The 22,185-nt window shown below is 42.9% G+C and overlaps 2 protein-coding genes across 2 annotated transcripts; one reads left to right on the forward strand and one right to left on the reverse strand.

Annotated features, from left to right (window-relative positions):
• Positions 1-427: 427 nt before the first annotated feature.
• LOC138982804 (transmembrane anterior posterior transformation protein 1 homolog) lies at positions 428-17,590 on the reverse strand. Its single transcript, XM_070356155.1, has 11 exons — positions 17,178-17,590; positions 16,370-16,500; positions 14,460-14,584; positions 11,233-11,419; positions 10,667-10,802; positions 8,288-8,385; positions 7,791-7,941; positions 7,406-7,515; positions 7,084-7,143; positions 2,133-2,278; positions 428-1,610 (listed from the first exon to the last, which is right to left on the reverse strand). The coding sequence occupies exons 1-11, from the start codon at positions 17,458-17,460 to the stop codon at positions 1,046-1,048; spliced, it is 1,992 nt and encodes a 663-aa protein (XP_070212256.1). The 5' UTR covers positions 17,461-17,590; the 3' UTR covers positions 428-1,045.
• LOC138982805 (RING finger protein 37-like) lies at positions 17,584-21,764 on the forward strand. The gene is made up of 2 exons (XM_070356156.1): positions 17,584-17,710; positions 18,109-21,764. The coding sequence occupies exon 2, from the start codon at positions 18,160-18,162 to the stop codon at positions 20,059-20,061; it is 1,902 nt and encodes a 633-aa protein (XP_070212257.1). The 5' UTR covers positions 17,584-17,710; positions 18,109-18,159; the 3' UTR covers positions 20,062-21,764.
• The last annotated feature ends 421 nt before the right edge of the window (positions 21,765-22,185 follow it).

Consider the following 22,185-nt stretch of genomic DNA (forward strand, 5'->3'; position numbering starts at 1 on the left):
CGCAGTCTCCAGCCTTCTCCAGGACCTGGGGACATTCCAAGAGCAACGTCCCTCCTGCCAGCTCACGCTGCAACTGAAAACGATGTGTCACCAGGAAGTCAGCTGCCTCCACCGCCACTGCCGTCCACTGAGGAAGAGACAAAGGATACATCGACTGCAGATGCCCCTACTGAAGTCATCCGCAGCAGAGCCGGTCGGATCATCAAGCCGAGAGAAATTTGGGATATGTGAATGAACGCTAACGCTCACTCCAAAGAAAGGGAGATGTAGAGTAATCGGATTCTTGTAATCGGTTTCGGTATTCAGTCACCGGGCACTTCCGCCTGCTCAGGGTTCAACTAAAGCCGACCCAAACAGCCACACGCTCTTTGTAGTTTGTCCACTTCGTTCGTGTCCTAGTTGTGCTCTAGAGAACACCACAGAGAGTGGAGATTTTTCCAATCTCCCAGGTCAACTTATGTGCAGACCTGCTAGTGACTTAACCCCCTTCGTGTGTACACGCAAGCACAAGACCAAGTGCGCACGGAAAAGATCCTGTAATCCATGTCAGAGTTCGGTGGGTTATAGAAACACGAAAATACCCAGCATGCCTCCCCCGAAATCGGCGTATGCTGCCTAAATGGCGGAGTAAAAACAGTCATACACTTAATACACCAGAATCTTCAATATGCTGAAGGTGGGTGTGAACTAGAAGAAGAAGAAGGTCACATGTACACTTCCAATCATGTTAATGTTTTCAGGCACTTTTCTTTTTAACTGCTAGTCATGTTTCGCATTTACACTTCCAGGCACACCTCAAATGTCCCAATTCAAGTCAGGTATGCCTCACATTTATAACTTAACTGCCAGTTTCGCTCCACCTCAAAACTCACTTCATTAAACAGGAATTACATCTTACTTCAGTCTGCCACCGGTTATCATGGTCAACCAACAGGAATTAAATGGAAATGTTCATATTTCATTCTTCTAATTGTCATTTATACTTCTCGTCGTGGTCAATTAACAGCAATTATATGGATATGTTCATACTTCACTCTGCCACCTGTCATTTATACTTCTTCTCTTCATCAAAGTCAACAACAGGTGTGTCTGTGGCCGTCTGAGACTGCAAAGCAGCATTGTCACCCACAGAACTGTGGAAGTCAGTCTCACTCTCTAAACTGTCCACCTCCCATTTGTCCGTTGGGAGGAACCACTCTGTGGTCTGGTTCTCCGACACGGGGGAAGGAGAGAGGTCTCTGTGCAAGCTCCCTAGCTGCCTGTCTAAGACCGTGTCACTGACAGAGTGCAGGTGCCAGCCAAGTTCATGGTCAACACCGTCCCCGCCGTTTGCAAGGCCAAAGTTCGTGCACACCGTCTCCATGGGAGGGAAGCTGGGCCCCACACTGATACTTCTGATCCGTTCAGCGTGCTTCAGCGGGCTGCTTCTCTCCGAGCCCTGGCTGTCTCTGGGCGGGGGGTCGTGGTTGGCGGAGACGTCCTTCTTGGCGAGGACCTGGGAGTCGATGTTGCAGGGGTTAGTCTGATTGCCGTTATCCTGCGCCTCCTCCAACAGACGCCACGCCCAGCTGAGCAACAGGATGGACGTCAGCACCTTGGTGCATACCAGGCTGGAGGGAAAACACACATTTGTCAGATTTACACACAGGAAGGTCAGCATTTTGAACCCTAAATGGCTTAGTGGGATTTCTTTAAAAGCAACCTCACTGTGTATGTGGAATACAAGGCACAACAGCAATATGGTACTTGCATCCTAGAATACACAAAAATATGAGTTTCAAGCCTTGAAAACCTGACATATCAAATGTAAATATGAATAATTTTTACATACAGCTTAGCAATTTGATTCAGCTAATGATTGTCAATGGTCTGAGCTTCTGCCATAATCGTTCAAAAAAGTATGATGACTTTAGATTCTTTGACTTGCAGAAAGGCACCAGAGTGTGCATGCAGGCACACTCACATGCACACACCCCCCCTACACACACACCCCCCACCCCCCCTACACACACACAAACACACGCACACACTTTGTCCTTCAGAGCTAAAACCAGAATTGTATTTTCATGCACACACACACAAGGTGAACATTCATTTAACAGAAAACAAGCATGTAAAGTATCTGAACTGACCAGAGGTAGAAAAGAGCCAGCAGGAGGTATGTGAAGATACCGGTAAAGTGTATAGACTTGCTACACATCTGGACCAGCACACAGGCCAGGGGGATGGGGGCCAAGCCCAGTCGCCGACACACCTGGTCCGAGTAGTCCGTGTGAGCCTACAACATAATCATGGGATTATCACCTCGTATACAGTGGAACCCCTCTCAAAAATCTCAGAAAATCAGGTCTTAAAAAAGAGGGAGTCTTACAATGGAGGTCTTCTTCTTCTTCTTCTTCTTCTTCTGCGTTCGTGGGCTGAAACTCACACGTACACTCGTGTTTTTTGCACGAGTGGAACTTTACGTGTATGACCGTTTTTTACCCCGCCATTTAGGCAGCCATACGCCGTTTTCGGAGGAGGCATGCTGGGTATTTTCGTTTTTCTATAACCCACCGAACTCTGTCATGGATAACAGGATCTTTTTCGTGCGCACTTGGTCTTGTGCTTGCGTGCACACACGGGGGGTGTTCGGACACCGAGGAGAGTCTGCACACAAAGTTGACTCTGAGAAATAAATCTCTCGCCGAACGTGGGGACGAACTCACGCTGACAGCGGCCAACTGGATACAAATCTAGCGCGCTACCGACTGAGCTACATCCCCGCCCGCAATGGAGGTCAATTTACAGAGGTGAACAGAAAATCAGGTCTTAAAAAAGAGGGAGTCTTACAATTTTTTTTTTTTTTTTTCATTTTCATTACTTTATTGTCCCATCGCTGGGAAATTCGGGTCGCTTCCTCCCAGTGGAAAGCTAGCAGCAACGGAGTCGCGCTACCCAAGTGTCTGCGTGTTTAGGTGTATTCAGCCACCTGCACTTATGGCAGAATGACCAAGGTCTTTTATGTGCCATTGTGATGACACGGGGGTGAGACATGGATTCTGTCTCTGGGTCTGCACATAAAGTTGACCCGTGTCCGTCCCGGCCCGAATTCGAACCTGCGACCTTTCGATCACAAGTCCAGTGCTCTACCAACTGAGCTACCGGGCTGGAGGTCAATTTACACAGGTGAACAGAACATCTCAAAAAGCAAGGTCTTACAATGGGGGAAGTGTAATTTTTGAGGGTCTTGACAAACGGTGTTCCACTGTACACTAATGCATGGTATTGGTAAACTAGATTTAGATTTTCAGACAACTTGTTTTCAGGTAGTTGACTAACAAGAGGATAACCCCTTCTATTCCTACTCCTCTCTCTTCATGGTCTAAGTATTCAATACATTTTCATGCATGCTCATGTTGCATTTAGAGTTTCAACAACTTGTTTTCAGGTGGCTGACTGACCAGAGGATAACCCCTTCTATTCCTACTCCCCCCTCTCTTCATGGTCTAAGTATTCAATACATTTTCATGCATGCTCATGTTGCATTTAGAGTTTCAACAACTTGTTTTCAGGTGGCTGACTGACCAGAGGATAACCCCTTCTATTCCTACTCCCCCCTCTCTTCATGGTCTAAGTATTCAATACATTTTCATGCATGCTCATGTTGCATTTAGAGTTTCAACAACTTGTTTTCGGGTGGCTGACTGACCAGAGGATAACCCCTTCTATTCCTACTCCCCCCTCTCTTCATGGTCTAAGTATTCAATACATTTTCATGCATGCTCATGTTGCATTTAGAGTTTCAACAACTTGTTTTCAGGTGGCTGACTGACCAGAGGATAACCCCTTCTATTCCTACTCCCCCCTCTCTTCATGGTCTAAGTATTCAATACATTTTCATGCATGCTCATGTTGCATTTAGAGTTTCAACAACTTGTTTTCAGAGGATAACCCCTTCTATTCCTACTCCCCCCTCTCTTCATGGTCTAAGTATTCAATACATTTTCATGCATGCTCATGTTGCATTTAGAGTTTCAACAACTTGTTTTCAGGTGGCTGACTGACCAGAGGATAACCCCTTCTACCACATGCTAAGAACTTATCTGTAACCAAGAAAGCCCTGCTAAACTTGGAATACAAACCACAGAACATGCCTCCAGTAATGTAACAAATATTACCGGTGTTAGGAAACGCTACCGTTGCTGAGCTTTGGTTCAGTTTTGTGTGTTGCATGTAGTTGACTTATTTGTACTTTGTGGGAAAGTACCGATATTATATTTTGTAAACACAATATTTATGCTTGGACGAGAATGCAGGTGAACTTTCTAGTCCTGTCAAAACAAGTTGTTTACCATGCTGTTTTAGTCGTGAGTTCGTGGCGTTCGTTCGGATTAAGTGCGTCGGCGCTTTTGATCTACGTCACAAAGAATGTCGCTGTTCTAGTCCATGCACGGCTCGTATAATGTAGTTGTATCATGTTCGGTCTGGAATATTCTCGAGATTGAGTATTTACTATATATGCCAGCGCGATTTGAATGTTTAAAAAGCTTCTATTTGAGTTCTGCTACGATGTGCAGTTGTATGTATTGAATGCTGAATAAATCCTCGAACTCAATTTGACGAGTTGTTTTCTGTTGCTGCGAAGACGGGCGACGTAGAATAAAAGAACACAACTATACGACGTTTGAGAACTTGTGGCATCTCAAGTGTCGTGTAACAATTGCTGCTGGTTATCCCTTTGGCGTGGTGCCTCGTGCTCATTTTGAACACGCACCATTTCTGTCTGAAGCTCTAAACGCTTCGTCTCCATTTCTATTTGGAGCTCTAAGCGTTTCAGCTCAATTTGCCTTTCTCTTTCTTCACGCTGCGCTTGTCTTTCTTCACGCTGCGCTTGTCTTTCTTCACGCTCACGCTGCGCTTGTCTTTCTTCACTCTGCGCTTGTCTTTCTTCACGCTCACGCTGCGCTTGTCTTTCTTTTTCTTCTCGCTCACGCTGCGCTTGTCTTTCTTCACGCTGCGCCAGCAGTCGTGTCTGGGACTCGACGAACTTCGTCAACTGCTTGCCTTTTAGTCCCAGTTCAATTCCTTTTCCCCAGAACTCAGCCATTCTGGTCTTTTCCGGTGCGTTCGTCTGTATTCTTTCACAGCCCCGAACGTAGACGAATGTAGTCTTCTAAAAGAACACAGTCTCTACTGCACCTCCGATGCTTCTCTCGTCGCTGTTCACCTTCGTAGACGCAGGCTGCCACCCTCCTCGTCTAACGTGACGGCGCACTCTGCTCACGATACGTACACGACGTACCTCAGTCGTATTTCGTAGTATTAATGCACTTGCCCCGCGACGAAGTCCGTCTCGTCCAAACGGCAGCTAACCTCTGTAATCCCGATACACTCCGGCGTCGCTCACCGTACCGAGCTGCGGCGATTACCAAACTCTTCACCAGTCACACCGAATCCACGGTTCCGTAGTCTCAATACTGATCCCTCAGGATACACCCGATTGATGGCTACCTCCTGTGACTGTCTTGACACTGGTCCTTGTTACTGGAAAACCCTTGGCGTTAAACGTAGATCCTTGGCTTGGCCCCCAATTGTTACACGACACTTGAGATTGCCACAAGTTCTCAAACGTCGTATAGTTGTGTTCTTTTATTCTACGTCGCCCGTCTTCGCAGCAACAGAAAACAACTCGTCAAATTGAGTTCGAGGATTTATTTAGCATTCCATACATACAACTGCACATCGTAGCAGAACTCAAAGTAGAAGCTTTTTGAGTCACTTGAGAAAAAGTGACTCTATGTAATCGGTCAGTGTTAGTCTGTCCGGCCGGCCGTCCGTAGACACCACCTTAACGTTGGACTTTTCTCGGAAACTATCAAAGCGATCGGGCTCATATTTTGTTTAGTCGTGACCTCCAATGACCTCTACACTTTAACGATGGTTTCGTTGACCTTTGACCTTTTTCAAGGTCACAGGTCAGCGTCAAAGGAAAAATTAGACATTTTATATCTTTGACAAAGTTCATCGGATGTGATTGAAACTTTGTAGGATTATTCTTTACATCAAAGTATTTACATCTGTAGCCTTTTACGAACGTTATCAGAAAAACAAGGGAGATAACTAGCCTTTTCTGTTCGGCAACACACAACTTAACGTTGGGCTTTTCTCGGAAACTATAAAAGTGACCGGGCTCAAATTTTATGTGAACGTGACTCCCAGTGACCTCTACACTTTGACGTCTGCTTTGGTGACCTTTGACCTTTTTCAAGGTCACAGGTATGTCTTGAAGGAAAAAAATTGAAATATCATATCTCTGAAACTATTCATCGGATTTGATTCAAACTTTATAGGATTATTCTTTACATCAAATTATTTACATCTGTATTGTGTTGTGAATAGCAATTTCTTCCTGTCCATCTGATGCCTCATATAATATTCAGAACTGCGAAAGTGACTCGATCGAGCGTTTGCTCTTCTTGTTAAACATTCAAATCGCGCTGGCATATATAGTAAATACTCAATCTCGAGAATATTCCAGACCGAACATGATACAACTACATTATACGAGCCGTGCATGGACTAGAACAGCGCCATTCTTTGTGACGTAGATCAAAAGCGCCGACGCACTTAATCCGAGCGAACGCCACGAACCCACGACTAAAAAAGCATGGTAAACAACTTGTTTTGACAGGACTAGAAAGTTCACCTGCATTTTCGTCCAAGCATAAATATTGTGTTTACAAAATATAATATCGGTACTTTCCCACAAAGTACAAATAAGTCAACTACATGCAACACACAAAACTGAACCAAAGCTCAGCAACGGTAGCGTTTCCTAACAACCGGTACATCTTGTTGGGAGACAAATACCCTGACAGTACGCTCCGTCAACCAGGAGAATTTATAGTTTTAATAACTCTTCTGCACACACATAGAAGCAGAACATCTCTAAGTTCAACAGAACTAGAGATTCTAATTACTGTCTATAACACACTAGATATTTCGCTCTTTGTGACCGAGAGCAAATATCCTTGTGTTGTATAACAAATTTTTTTTTTTAAAAGGACTATGTAAAGTGCAAAGCAAACTCTATAAACTCACATATTTTTTTTGACTCGTCAGAATGTCTTGTGCCAGATTTAATTTAAAGGTGCGGTAAGTCTGCAAAGAAAAACGCGAAAAGATGATTAGACCATGTAAAGATCATACTGTATTTCACAAAAACAATAAATCTTCAAATATTTGAAAACAAGCCTTATTCCAGCAAGTGCTTGTAAATATTTTGAACAGAAGTATTTGTAAAAACATTAAAAAATTTAGACAGATATATATATACAAGTATACAGACAGCCTGATAAACTGCATGTACTCAGAGTTAGATACGCATGTTTAAAAGATGTGTTCATAGTTGAAAAGTACTCACATCTGCTGAGATCTCATTGAACTTTGTGATGAAAGCGTGTTTCACTGAATCCACAAGTATCTCGGCAAGTATCACATAAACGGTGTCTGGCAGAATCTCCCACGCTTGATCTAGTAACAAAAATTATGTTAAAAATCATTCAGAAGGATGCAGATAATCTTAATATATAGAACCTCACACACACACACACACACACACGTGTAACGCACATACTTGCAACATCAAAAATAGATAATGATAGGTTAATAAATCTACACTGATCTACAAAACTAATAGTCTTTGTAAATATTTTGACATTATCCACTGAAGTAAACAGTCTCTCACAGTCGACATGAAACTTTTTAAACCAAATGTTTGCCTCGCATTGAGTCAGGAAAATCCTTACCAGGGTTCCAGTTGAACTCCGTCATGTTGCGGATGAAGACGACAAAAAGCAGGACAGCTAAATGAAAACGCTCCTTCACGTCACTGCAGGAAATCTGTAGTAGATTGTTCTTGTCCATTCTCTTGAACAGGTTGCCCTTGATCTCCACAAACTGAGGATCAAAAACACACACAATAAATGCATAAACATCAAGAAAATCTGCGTCTATTCAAGCCATTGCAAAGCCAGTTTTTGTGTTTCTGAAAGAGTCAAGTTCTGACAAACTCAGCATTGATGTTTGACAAATATAGCTTTGTAAGAATTATAACAGGCTTACACAGCTATTCAAGCCATTACAAAGACAGTTTTGGTGTTTCGGAAAGAGTCAAGTTCTGACAAACTCGGAATTAAACTTTGACACATTCAGCTTTGTCAGAATGGGAATAGGCTAACATTACAAGCGTGCAGTCATATCTCTTTAAAATTGTACGTACACAAGTGACAAAGGTGTTACTTACATTATTAGATATCATGATGGTGAGCAGAGATTTGTTGTGTGAATTGAAGGCCACATTCAGCACTGTCGCCTGGGCCAAGATCACCATAGTGTGCAAAACTTAAAACAGTTAAGAAAAATATGTGTGTGTATTTGTGTGGAGAGGAAGGACATAACCACATACCCAACCGCAAACACATGTACACACACAAACAAACACAAAGCCAGACAAACAGACATACAAATACGCACACGCATGAACATGCAGACACAATCAAAAAGCCAGACGAACAGACACAAACATCAGAGATGAGATTCCCTAAAAGTGTTTTGGGAGGAAATTATTACAGACCTGTTTACCCTTACGATTTTGGCGTAATTTATTACGATTTTCTGCAAAAAATACGCCATTCCGCTATCCGTGTCAAGACTACGATTTTCATAAATAAAAAAAAATGTAAAAAAAAAAAAAAAATTTTTTTATCAATTCACATGTTTGGCATTGTTTTTTTCAATGGCAAAATGGGGTGAAAAGGCACAGGACTGACCAGAGATCATGTCTGTCTGATGAGACGCTGGAGAGCCTTATTCTAGTGGTGAAGTCTCGCCCTCACTCATTCGGCAAGCGCAAGTACAGTAGAGAAGTGCTTGACACACTGAAAAAGGCCTACTACGAGCAAAAGAAAAAGAATCAGTGATGCATGTGCTTTTGATGTGATCTTCTTTGAAATTATGATGACTACAAAAACTGACTGATGTGTTTTGTTTGTGAATGATGGATATATGTGCATGATTGCGTTTCGCAGACACAGTTGTCATGTGCGTTGTAATTGGCGACGAATGCTGGATGATTACTATTTTTGTGCCAGGATTACTATTTTTGGGGCTGAGCATTACTCCAAAACACTTATGGGGGTAAACAGGTCTGTTATTAGGCGGGTGTCTGGTGGCCGGTGAAGGCCCCCAGTGGGGTCCAGGGGCAACGCCCCTGGTGGGGGTCAGGGGGCTTTGCCCCCTGAAACTGAAGATTTTTTGACACTTTGACCACAAAAAAAGACTTGGAAATGAGTCCGAGCAGTAGAAGCATACAACATTTTGTCAGTCATATGTGCAAAATTTAAGTAACTTTAGCTCAGGAATGTTCACAAATTTTAGAAACGGCACAATTTACTTGCACAATGACCAATGGTGCTCGTAAGGTATTGATAAAAGAACTGGACCTAAATAAATTGCTTGAGTGCCATACATGATGTTAGCTGAAGAAGTACTAATAGTTTAGAGGGAAGTAAACTGCGGTCACAATTGCACCAGAGAGAGAGAAAGAGAGAGAGAGAGAGAGAGAGAGAGAGAGAGAGAGAGAGAGAGAGAGAGAGAGAGACCTGTTCAAATGAAGAACCCAAGGTTTGGTTTGTTGACCAAACCTTGGGTTCTTCATTTGAACAGGTATGTGTCTCTCTCTCTCTCTTTCTCTGCTGCAATTGTGGCCGCAGTTTACTTCCCTCTAAACTATTAGTACTTCTTCAGCTAACATATGGCACTCAAGCATGGGTTAGATGATCTTTAGTTGTCAAATGGCCTTTCAGCGTGGTATTCCTGGTAGCTGAGATCAAATTTACACCACGTGCATCTTGCCTTTCCCCGAACAGTCAACTTTTTAATAGAATTTCCAAGTCGGAGCGACAGTTTTCTCCCGCGTAGTTCAGACGTGACGATTTCTTCCTGCCATTTCGGAACCCACTTATTCTTCACACCCTGGTCGATCTCCGACGCCAAAACATGTTCGCTTTCCGTCAATGTTCTCACCGACGCCATCTTTGTTAAGCAGGCTAAAGCCAACAGCTGAATCAGCCCGTTTATGAATTTTCGGAATGAAGACACTCGGTGAAAGGGAAACTTAGTCCCAAATGGAAAGTTTATATTCGGGTCGAAGGTCCACTTCCTTCGATACGGAGGTTATGTTGTCATTATTTTATCGGAGATTTGATCTGGAAAATCGACTTTAGGTTTGTAGGTAGGACTTTACAGATCGAATCCAATGGAACCACAACAACTACTCTACCCCCCCCCCCCCCCCCCCCATTTTTCTCAACGGATTTTGACGATTCAGAAAAATGGTCCTGGGAACGAACTTTTGGGCGGAATTCCGCCAATTGGCGGAAGAATCTCATCCCTGAAACATGCACGAAAGAATGCGCAACAATGAACAAGAGGAAGAACTGTTAAAAAAAAAAAAAATCTGCTGCCTCATTTATCATGCTCATTATTTTATTGTCACTGGTGTGACTATGCTTACAGCTATTAGTATTATTGTAACAAGTATAAACTTTAGAAGGTTATACAACATATGGTCAATACTCAGACCATTCTTCTTGCAGAGTTTTACTGCTCTCAAAAAGGATACGAATGTAGCCAAGCGCCAACACGAAGTGAAAGACAACAAAAACATAGCGGCGCCGTTTGCGTCCTGGTTCAGTGGCCGTCCAGTAAAGCGCGTCCAACATGTCTTGTCCTGCTCCTGACACCAGACGATCAGCCAGCTGTGAAAGAAACATTCTACACATAAAGACAGTTATTCAACGTACAGGATTTAGCTTTAAAACACACATTTGCACACACACACTGTTATAATTCTCTTTATGGTTTCATCAGATCATGTAATTATAATACATGTAATAATAAATAACTTTTCTATTGCGCAAGTCACATTAAATGACTCCATGTGCGTTACAATTTCATTTTAAAACAAACAAGTTGTGTTCAGCAAAAACAAAACATTAAGTCAACCTGTCGGCCTGAAACTAAATCAACTAAAATTTGACTAAATGTAAAAACAAAAAATCAACAATAGTACAAAAAGCATACACATAACTGAATAAAACAAAGCAAACAGGGCTTACCTAACACGGATAATAAAACACACACACACACATGCACATATCCACACACACACACACTTTTATCACTCACATCAAGCATGTTGTAGAAGACATAGAGCTTGATGACGGCCTGACCGCGCACAAGGTGGTACATGCGTGACGTGTCGATGTAGTCAATGACGAAGCAAGACAGTCCCAGCAGCAGCCCCTTCAGCAAGTCACACATCTGTGCCGGCTGCAAAAACTGCGGCCACCTTCTGCTGCGTGCCTCTTGAAACCTGTATGTGTACAGAGTCAAAATTACCTGAGGATGACATGCGAGACATGCATGATAACGGGGATGAAAGTTAATACATGTATTTTGAAATGGTTGAAATCAGGCAAATCTGCCGGGAGACTATAGGTAGCTCTGTCTTTTTCAAGTTTGTTCTATGATTTTCACCCCCTGGATGGTTTACACATCAGGAAAACCATCTGGAAATCACTTTTAAACTCAGTAATTCCTGATATCCTGGTTGGAACTTTCATCCCTTTGATAATTTATTTCAATTATCATTGGTGAATTTCTAACAAGTTAAGACGCCCATGAATCGCTGCTGGTGACAATAATGCTTAAAGGAAAATCCTTGTCATTATTGATATTTTTCAAATTTGGATATTCAGGTTTATATCTATGATAAATATAAAAATGATGTATAACATTTCCCCTGAAAACAGGGTATGGCTGCCTAAATGCAGGGGAAAAAAGGCCAAACACGCCAAAACCCTCTCGTGCAAGAACATGAGTTTCAGTGCCTGAATGAAGAAGATGCATTCCATTAATAATAATAATTGCAAAATTAGCCAACTTAGCAAACAAAGCCTTTACATGTATGTAACTTCTGAGACATGTGATACACGAAGAACAACCTTGGCAACAAGTAAAACGTAAGAAACAACATAAAAATGCCTACACTACAGCTGTTTTTGTGTGTAAAATGATTGCCTTTTGTTGCATGTGGAACAAAACTCACAAAAGTGACATATATATATAAGTTAGAAAGAGTCTCCTTTCTAGACATTTCAGTCAGTCTGAAGGATGGATACCTTCAGACTGACCTGTACTCTAAACCTACCGACAGCCATGCCTACCTGTGCCAAAACTCGTGTCACCCAGCTCACGTAAAAAGAAATTTGCCATACTCACAATTTCTGAGACTCAGAAGACTCTGCTCAGAAGAGGAGCAATTTCAACAAAGGTGCGATGAGATGGAGAGACAGTTTTTTGCCAGGGGGTACAGCAAAAAGACTGTTAAAGATGGCAGGAGGAAAGCTACAGCTAAAATCAGAAAGGAGACTCTTTCATATCGCAAAAAAACTCCCACAAACAGAGTCCCTTTCGTCATCAATCATAACCCACTCAACCCTCCCCTCGGCCAGTGGTTGCATGGTTTACAGGAAAGCTTGATCAGCGAGAGTGAACACATGAAAAACGTTCTGCCTGAAACGCCCATTTGTGGGGAGAGAAACTGTAAGAGCATACGCAATATCCTAATGCCGACAGTTCTTCCTCCTAAACACGACAACAACCCTGGGTGTTTCAGGTGTGAGCGTAAAAAATGTGTCATCTGTGAAAAACACTTGATTGAGTCCACCACATTCAATTCATGTAAAACAGGTGAAACTTTCACTCTCAGAGAACACTTCTCTTGTGACACCAAAAACATTATCTATCTCATTTCGTGTAAAAAATGCCACAGTGCCCAGTACGTGGGGCAGACTCAAAACAGTCTCAGAGAAAGGTTCTATCTCCACCGCTCACACATTGGGAAGAACACAGGTACTCTTCTCACAGTGCACTTCAACCAGCCCGACCATTCTCTCGGTGATATGGAGTGCATTGTGATCGAAAGAGTCTTTTGTTCGACCCGGGATGAGAGGTGGAAAAGAGAGTCTTTCTGGATTGCAAAATTAAAAACTTTGGTGCCGAGTGGACTCAATTCTGATCCGTAAACACTCTATTACAGCTTTCGTTTAGACCATGCAATGTGTGTGTGTGTGTGTTAGTGTGTGTGTGTGTCTGTGTGTGTGTGTGTGTGTGTGTGTGTGTGTGTGTGAATTAGAGAGAGATAGAGAGAGAGAGAGAAAGAGAGAGAGAGAGAGAGAGAGAGAGAGAGAAAGAGAGAGAGAGAGAGAGAGAGAGAGAGTAAAAATTTGTCGTCGAAGAATGTTTTGTCGGAATGTTATCAAAAGTTCATGAGCATGAAGATGTCTAAATCTTAGTGTATCTTCTCTATTGATCTTCGAATTCATATAGTTGAGATACATATTGTTTATGTATTCTGTCCGAAGGGTTAAGTGTTGTATCTTTATGCAAACCTTTGGCATAAACAAATGTGTTAAAGTACTTACGCATTTAATTGAAGAGACATCAGAATGATACTTTTGCCTGTTCACGGCACGAATAAGTATCCATTTTGTTCGAACTTTGAAATTACGTCATCAGCGACGAATACGTCACTACAAGATACGTATACCTTTGACGTAATAACTTTGGAATTCGCACGTGTACATTTGTTTTGATTACAATCAAAACGAAAGATCTAAGCTTGAATGTAAATTTTATTTTTGAAATATTTGCTTTGTGATTCGTAACTAAAATAACCATGGTATTGTGTTGCTTAGTAATTGATGCATGAATTGGCGTCTCGCAGAATTACACGCCCCTGAGGAAGGCCTGGCAACAGGTCGAAAATTTGGGCTGCCACTTGACATTCTTTGTTTGGCTTTTCTTTTCCTTGATTTTGTTATATATATATATATATATATATATATATATATATATATATATATATATATATATATATATATAATGTATATTGATTTGAACCTTTCATTGACCCCCCTTCTCCCTATCTCTCCAGTTTCCTGACCTTTCCAATTGTCCACTCAATAAAGAAAGCATATTATATGACAATGGAGTTTTATGCTTCCTTGCCAACAGGGGTTCCCGTATGCAGTACACCTGGTAAAAAGAGTATTTTATGTGAATACGTGGACCAGATGTGAACGCGGTATAATGTAGAGTGTGTGTGTGTGTGTGTATGTGTCTCTGTGTGTGTGTGTGTGTGTGTGTAAGTTCTTCTTCTTCTTCTTCTGCGTTCGATGTTGTGTGTGTAAGTGAGTGTGTGTGTGTATGCAGTTCTGTTTGCACTCTGTTTGGTTGTTGTGTCTGAATGTACTATGTATTGAATGAACTCAAACCAAGATATATTCCTGTGTAATGCACATGGTTGAAATAACATTTTATGTCTTATGTCTTACACAGCACAAACTCACATGGTGGATATCATGGCACAGGGGAATGAAAACATGTGCATTGTAGCTATCACCACCCTGAGGGGCAGGAATGCCGTGAAGAACAGAAAGGTGTCCACACACTGCAGAAAGCCAAACAGGCAGAACTGAAACAGAAAAAATCAAATGATGATACAGTCCAACCTGCCCTGGAGACCACCTGTCCATAAAGACCACCTGTCCATAAAGACCACCTGTCCATAAAGACCACCTGTCCATGAGACCACCTGTCCATAAAGACCACCAGAGTTTAGCCTGGAAGAAAAACACAATGGGACATTTGTCCCCCTCAACCAAATTCTCATGGGACATCATAGACGAAGGCAAGAAGCGCAAAGCAGGCCAGATGCTTTAGTCGAAAGATGCAAAATAGTTGTATTGGGTGCCATATGATGATATGCGAATGTGCCAGTGTATCAGGTTAGTGTGTGTGTGCGTTTTTCCTAAGGTCTTTCCGAACACTGTACTCCCGTGAACAGTTTGCATGGGGTGGCGCAGTGGTACGTAATCTCAATGCGCCCTTTGACGCACTAAAGGGAATTCCAATGGGACATTTTGAGATGTTATGTGCCAATGGCGCAAGGCGCACTAATGAAATGAAACCCTGGACCACCTGCCCATTAAGACCATCCCAAAGGATCTCCGACGGTTGTGACGACTATATAAATCACATGTCTAAAGAGACCACCTGTCTAAAGAGACCACCTGTCTAAAGAGACCACTTTTTCTCAGTCCCTTGGGTGGTCTCTTTAGACAGGTTCGACTGTAGTACAATTACTCAAAACAACTGATGTTCAGTATTCAACAACAAAAAACAAATGGAAGTAAGTGTTCTAAATGCATACGTTATATGAAGTCTTATATCGCGCGCGTATCTCCAGACTCGGACTCAAGGCGCAGGGATCTATTTATGCCGTGTGAGATGGAATATTTTACACAATACATCACGCATTCACATCGACCAGCAGATCGCAGCCATTTCGGCGCATATCCTACTTTTCACAGCCTATTATTCCAAGTCACACGGGTATTTTGGTGGACATTTTTTATCTATGCCTATACAATTTTGCCAGGAAAGACCCTTTTGTCAATCGTGGGATCTTTAATGTGCACACCCCAATGTAGTGTACACAAAGGGACCTCGGTTTTTCGTCTCATCCGAAAGACTAGCACTTGAACCCACCACCTAGGTTAGGAAAGGGGGGAGAAAATTGCTAACGCCCTGACCCAGGGTCGAACTCGCAACCTCTCGCTTCCGAGCGCAAGTGCGTTACCACTCGGCCACCCAGTCCTTCGTCCACATACGGCATGTGTAATAGAGTTTAAGTGAGAGTTGTTTGGAACCAGTCTCTTAGCACCTGAGAGAATCAGAATAGCAAGCATTGAAATAAACAAGCAACTTTCACCCTAACAAAAATCTTCCCCATCACCACAAGAAAAGAAAACATTTTATTTTGCTTGTTTGTTTGTGTATTTCCTAAGATAAAACTTGACCTTTGATGTTTTCCTAGCACGAACATTGAATATTTACTGATATTTTTTTTTATCACTAATCATATCACTAGAACATTATCAATGAAGAAGTTTACCAATGTACTTCTTTATTTGTAAACATGTTAAAGCTAATCTGAAAAGAGTAATAGCAGCAGCAAAAAAAAATGTATTCGCCCCAAATTCATTTTATCGCCCATACCCCTTATGAGACAACTAGGAGGAGAAGAGTTCCAAACTATTACGAAATCTCTTGGTTCCAACTGTTACAAATCTCTTAATAAAATGCAAGACTGCATTTACAACCCCTCACTCCTCAGTGTGGTTTCAATTCCATGGTTAAAAAAATGGGCTACTTTTTCTCTCTTCATTGCCTACTCTCTCTCTCCCTCTCTTCCTACCTTTTCCAACTGGATGGGTGTGGACATGAAAGTGTAAACACGCTCCCTTCGCTCCTCATAATGACTCTCGTCGCCGGACAGGTAGTACCCTCGGGTCAGCTCAAAACCCAGCAAACTCAGCACTGACTTATCTGGATGAAAACAAGAGGTTATGAGTCTGACAGGGGGAGGGAGAGAGAGGGGAGGGGGAGAGACAGAGATAGAGAAAACTGGGGACAAGAGAGCAGGGGTTTTGTTTTTGTTTTGGGGCAGTTTCTGTGTTTGCTCTGAACAGGAAACCCACCGATAATATTAACTTTTCTGTTTGAGTTGATGTAAAAAAAAAAAAAAACACCATCAACACATCTTTTTTTTCTGGGGATAAACGTGCAGGGGGGGGAAGAGAGATGAGGATGGTTGCATGTGGCCTGGAACTTTATTTTTTCCAACATCAAAATGTTCTTATCTAACATCGAATTTACACTGCTTCCAAACTTTTCAGGAACCCTTCCCTGTGTGCACAAGTTTGACCTACAGCTGGAATTGCGTCCCCTAATACATTCCCTTTCAGTATTAGTGCACAAACAGGTCAATGTCAATGACCCCATGCAGCTGACATTTAAAGTGCAATGGCCAGAAAGTAATCCATGACAAAAAGACACTAAAAGGACATCACGCCCTTATGGGTAATTTTCAACAGCGAAAGAGGATCAAATCTAAGAACTGAGAAGGTGGTAAAAGGAACATATGAAAGTCAAAGTTAGGCGTGTCCCCGTATCAAAACACTGGATTGTTTTGACAAAAAATAACAATATGGGTCATCACTCACAAGGCTTCATCCCTTGCTTGCTGCACCCAGGAACGTCTCCTGGATTTGGCGGAGGCTTTGCTGAATCGTGTCCGCCGTTGGAATCCAACTTGAGCTCTTCGCATCTGCTTTTGGGCTGATCGCCGTCGGCCTGCGGTCCTTCTGTAGGTGACACATTGCCACTCATCTCCGTCGTCCCATTTTCGGACTCGGAGCAGCGCGACCGATGGCGCAGTCTGGGAGGGATTTCAGACTTGGTGGGCAGTTTGCTGCTCACTTTACTGGTTTGAATTATGTCGGCCATAACGTCAATGACTAGTGCATGGTGTGTAAGGTTGGATGGTCCGAGAAACTCTCTGAATTACGATTCCGTCTGCTACAGATGACCATCACCTCTCATGTTTGGCAATTACACCTTTTGCAACTCCCAGCCCGAAGAGTGAAGAATAAGCTACTAGAGTAATTCCCCGTAACATCGAAAACAACACTTCCCCTGCACAGACACTAAAGTTCTGCGTGCGTGTGTGGCTGCTGATGTGTACAGCTCGTGAATGGTGAGATATTCCCGAATTCAACCCCCAAGACACAGTCACAAACCTTTCTAACAAAAAACCGGTGCTGCTGGCTAGAGACTAACCTGTGAATTTAGTATGTATACACATTCGTGATGCAGTAAAGTGTCAGTAAATTTGCTACCAGAGTCAGCTGCCGAGCTGGTTCTGAAGTAAGACGACACGGTTTATGTTGAGCCGACAAACAAGAGTGCAGCAAATCAGATTACAACATAAGCAGAATAAATGCTGAATGCTTAGTCTACGGTAGAGGTTTTTTCTCCATAAGGATGTGCATATAAATATGGCTCACACTGGGTTTTTTCAAATGATTTACAGCAAAACAAAATCAAGCTTCTTCATTTTAAAAATGTATTTTTCCCTCTACTGTCATGTTACAGAGTGATGTGGGGCTGAGGCTGGACATAGCAGTAAGGAGTGAATGAATCGTCATGCTGGTGAACTTTGCCCTCAGCACCCTTGGCACGCAGATCAGCTGTGACAAAGTGAGCAGTGATGGCTATGAGCCAGACAACTTACTTCAAGCTGGGGGAGGGTGGCGGCGCCAGGGCTTCCTTGCGGAGCGTTTCATCAAACCTCCAGTCACTCTAACACTCACGTTTCCATGCCCTGTGCATATCAGCCACATTGTTTTAGACCCACAAGTGGGAAGCCAGAGGTCTTCAGCTATTGAGATTTACACAGCTACACGCGGCATAACTCAAAGACAGTTTGGGAGTACAATAAACCACAGTGCTCTGTCCGAACGGACGGTCACATTTGATGGTAACAGAGCTGCAGAAGGCAGCTGTCATGTGTCGCAACCTGAGCCAATATTCAAAAAGGCAGCATTCATCCGCTGTTCAGAACCTGGTCGCATCTGCTTCAGCAACCTCCGTTTCCGTGGCAACACCTCATCAAGGAACACAGAGTCAGTTGACATATGCCCACACAGGTGTGAGCTCCGCCACCACCAAGGTGTCATGTTAGCAGCTGCAGAATTTCTGTCAGTTCGGATCGTGGGGACCATCAATGGGAAAGTCGCTGCTGTTGGACAACTGGAAGTGTGGGGTCTGCCCGCAAGGTCATGTCCTGCGAATGTCAAAGGCGACATTGTACAGAGGTATATGACGGCGAGTGGTTTGTCAGTGCAGCAAAGTTCTGACACCAGTAGTTTGAAGGCAAACTCTGGAGAAACAGAACACAGTAGCAGTTCATCACACACAAAACAAGGAGATGGAGCAGCAGGCACAGCGTCAGTGCAGGACAGATCATTTAGCGGAGCATCAGAACATTGTCTTGACAAGGCTGAGAGCAGTGGAGTTGACATTCCAGAGGAGTTCCTGGATGAACTTACATGGGAAATGATGTCCACTCCCATGCTGCTGCCAAGTGGTCACTCAGTCGACATTTTCACTCTTGACAAATTCTCAGATGCTGAGGCCACATATGGAAGACAGCCTTCAGATCCCTACACTGGGTTGACATTCACAACCACACGAAAACCAGTACTAAACAAAGCTTTAAAAATGCGTATTGATCGATTCCTTTCTGAGCATGCAGATGAACCACTTCTCCGAAGTGTTCCTAGAGTTTTAGGCAAAGCCCCACAGGTTTTCTCAAATACGGTTTCTATTGACCAAAGTGGAGGAAACCTGGTTTCAAACATTGTTGATAAAAATGGACTCAGAGGTGTCAAACGCAAGTCTGCACATGAGTCACATGTGAATAGCTTGCAAACAATTGTAGGTGTGAGACAGCAAAGTTTGGGTTCTAGCGAAAATACACTTAGAGTCAGCAACGTCTCTCGTACCAATGTAAAGAAAATCAAAACAGAAAGAGAAGGAAACATGCACAACAGTAGTACCGGCAGCTCTGCACAACTACACAGCAAATCTGAGCCAAAACCAGACAGTGGCACAATGGGATCAAAATCTAGTTGTCCTCAGCTAGGGAACTGCAGTTCAGCCCCACCAAATAATACATGTACCCCTGTGCCTCAGGCTAACAGCAGCAGTGAATCCCACGAAGAACAGTTACGAACCAGTCTGTCAAGCTCCCTGTCATCAGTACTGCGCAGTCTGCCTGCCTTTAGTTTCACCCCTACTTCAAGTCAGCAGATCACAAGTCCTGAAGTACCCATGCCAGATCAACAGTGCAGTGTGTGCAGAACTCCGCTAGCTCAAGATGCCAATGGACTGGGAAGGTCAGAGCGTTTGGCGGTGTACAAGTTTCCGTGTGAACATCTGGTGTGCAGATCATGCTTGACAAAAAGTGGAAACACAGGTGGTGTTTTGTGTCATATGTGTAAGAAGCAATTTACGAGAGCTGACATAGTGCGAACACATGTTTGATTCTTGCAGTCTTACACTTAAAGTTAAATACACTTAGAATAGACGATTTTCGGACATAACTCTGTCAGGTTTGTATGGGTTGTGAAAGAGTGAGTACCCTTGCTTTTGCTCGGACAAATACTGACATGTGCTTCCTGTACACGTTTTTGAGACACACCCCCTGGCTAGTGACTGGCTTACAATGTCACGTGGGAAACAATGTCGCGACAATACAGGCCAGTCACTAGCGAGAGGGTGTGTCACAAGCACGGATACACAGAAAGCCGCACATGTGAATATTTGTCTGAGAGAGTTTCTGATCAGGAAAACAAAAGTTTGTTTCAAGGCCCCCAAAAATTAGGGAAGGTAGATCTGACAAATTTCCAATTTTTGTTACGATCAAAGTCTTCTTTTATATAAATTACCCAGGCAAATGCGGCTCTGTTTTGGCCAGAACTCGTACAAGCTGTGTCCCCTAAATGTCACTGAAGAGTAGATTTCCTCATGAAGTCTGCTAAATGGAGTTTTGTAATAACATTTTGCATTCATTTTTTTTTTTAATTTTCAAAAGTTCGATGGTTGGGAGGACAAAAATAGGATCAGTTGGGGAACCAGAAACATTGAATGTTTTTTTCAGCTTCTATATATATATCTATATATATATATATATATACGACTTGTGTCTGTCTGTGTGTGTGTGTGTGTTCGCGATGCACGGCCAAAGTTCTCGATGGATCTGCTTCAAATTTGGTGGGCATATTCAGGTAGACCCTGGACACAACCTGGTCCATGAGAATTTTCAACACGTGCTCTCACCGATTTTGGTTTTTCTGTTCATCTTCCCAGATCCATTCACAGTAACTCTTCCTTATCTTCTCCAGTGTTTTGCGTTTATCTCCCTTCCTTCGTGTGGCGTCAATCCATATTCCCGTTACTATTTTTAGAAGGTCACTGTCCACAACGCTTTCATCCCGGCGAAGCCGGATATTCCCGTTACTATTTTTAGAAGGTCACTGTCCACAAGGCTTTCATCCCGGCGAAGCCGGGTATTCTTCTACTTCTTCTCGGCCTTGGCTCTACTTCTTCCCGGTGAAGCCGGGTATCCCGGCAAAGCCGGTACCCGGCGAAGTGGGTAATCATCTAGTGCCGGCCGGGAAGAAGTAGAGCCGAATACCCGGCTTTGCCGGGGGTGAGTGGCGCACCGTATGCCCGCTTCGCCGGGTACCCGGCTTTGCCGGGTGAGTGGCGCACCGTACGCGATTGACGCCACACAAAGGAAGGGAGATAAACGCGCAAAACACTGGAGAAGATAAGGAAGAGTTAATGGGAATGGATGTACAGAAAAACCATAAAAACCAAAATCGGTTCAGCGCTGTGCGCTGAGAGCAAATTTTCATCGACCAGATTGTGTTCGGGGTCTACCTGAATATGCCCGCCAAATTTGAAGCAGATCCATCGAGAACTTTGGCCGTGCATAGCGAACACACAGACAGACAGACACACACAAGCCGTATATAGATATAGATGCAATATTTATAATTATGGTATCTGCAAACAGTGGGGATGGTTTCAGAGTGTTCAAGAGTATGTGGAATTTTGAAGATGTATCAAATACCGTGCCTGTTTGTGTGTTGTAAAACTCATAAACATGATTGTATGTGTGTGCATTGTAAATATGACCTTGCAGAGGCTGTGTATCAAATTAAACCAATGCGCACATGCAACTGTATTTCATGGGATATTTGTGTGTGTGTGTGTGTGTGTGTGAGAGAGAGAGAGAGGGGTACTTTTGGAGCGAAGCAAACAAAAGTTGCATGAAGCGAAATTACTATATTTAGTCAATCTGTAGAACTTGCAGAATGAAATTAACAGACTGCATTTTTTTCTCTCACCAAAACAACATGGCTTTGTCCCTCGCAGCCATGCGCCAAAAACGCCCTGAACGGGTTCATGAAAAAAAATTTGCAGAAAGTGACAAGCCAGTATAGAGCAGTGTAGTGCATAGCTCTTCACAGGAAAACACTTTTCTCTATTCTTTTCAACTTTCTGAGCTTGTTTTTAATCCAAATATAACATATCTATATGTATTTGGAATAACAAAATCATGAAGAATAATATGTAATAGTTTTTGTATTGATTAAAATT

The sequence above is a fragment of the Littorina saxatilis genome, linkage group LG12, assembly GCF_037325665.1.
Source record: "Littorina saxatilis isolate snail1 linkage group LG12, US_GU_Lsax_2.0, whole genome shotgun sequence".
Lineage (NCBI taxonomy): Eukaryota > Metazoa > Mollusca > Gastropoda > Littorinimorpha > Littorinidae > Littorina > Littorina saxatilis.

What these genes read in the sequence shown, in the direction of transcription:
- LOC138982804 (XM_070356155.1), bottom strand. Translation starts at nt 17,460, where the DNA reads ATGGCCGACATAATTCAAACCAGTAAAGTGAGCAGCAAACTGCCCACC. An exon ending in CACCCATCCAGTTGGAAAAG is followed by an intron (nt 14,585 to 16,369) that starts GTAGGAAGAGAG and finishes TTTCTGTTTCAG; the next exon opens with TTCTGCCTGTTTGGCTTTCT. An exon ending in TGTGCCATGATATCCACCAT is followed by an intron (nt 11,420 to 14,459) that starts GTGAGTTTGTGC and finishes GTACACATACAG; the next exon opens with GTTTCAAGAGGCACGCAGCA.
- LOC138982805 (XM_070356156.1), top strand. Translation starts at nt 18,160, where the DNA reads ATGCTGGTGAACTTTGCCCTCAGCACCCTTGGCACGCAGATCAGCTGT.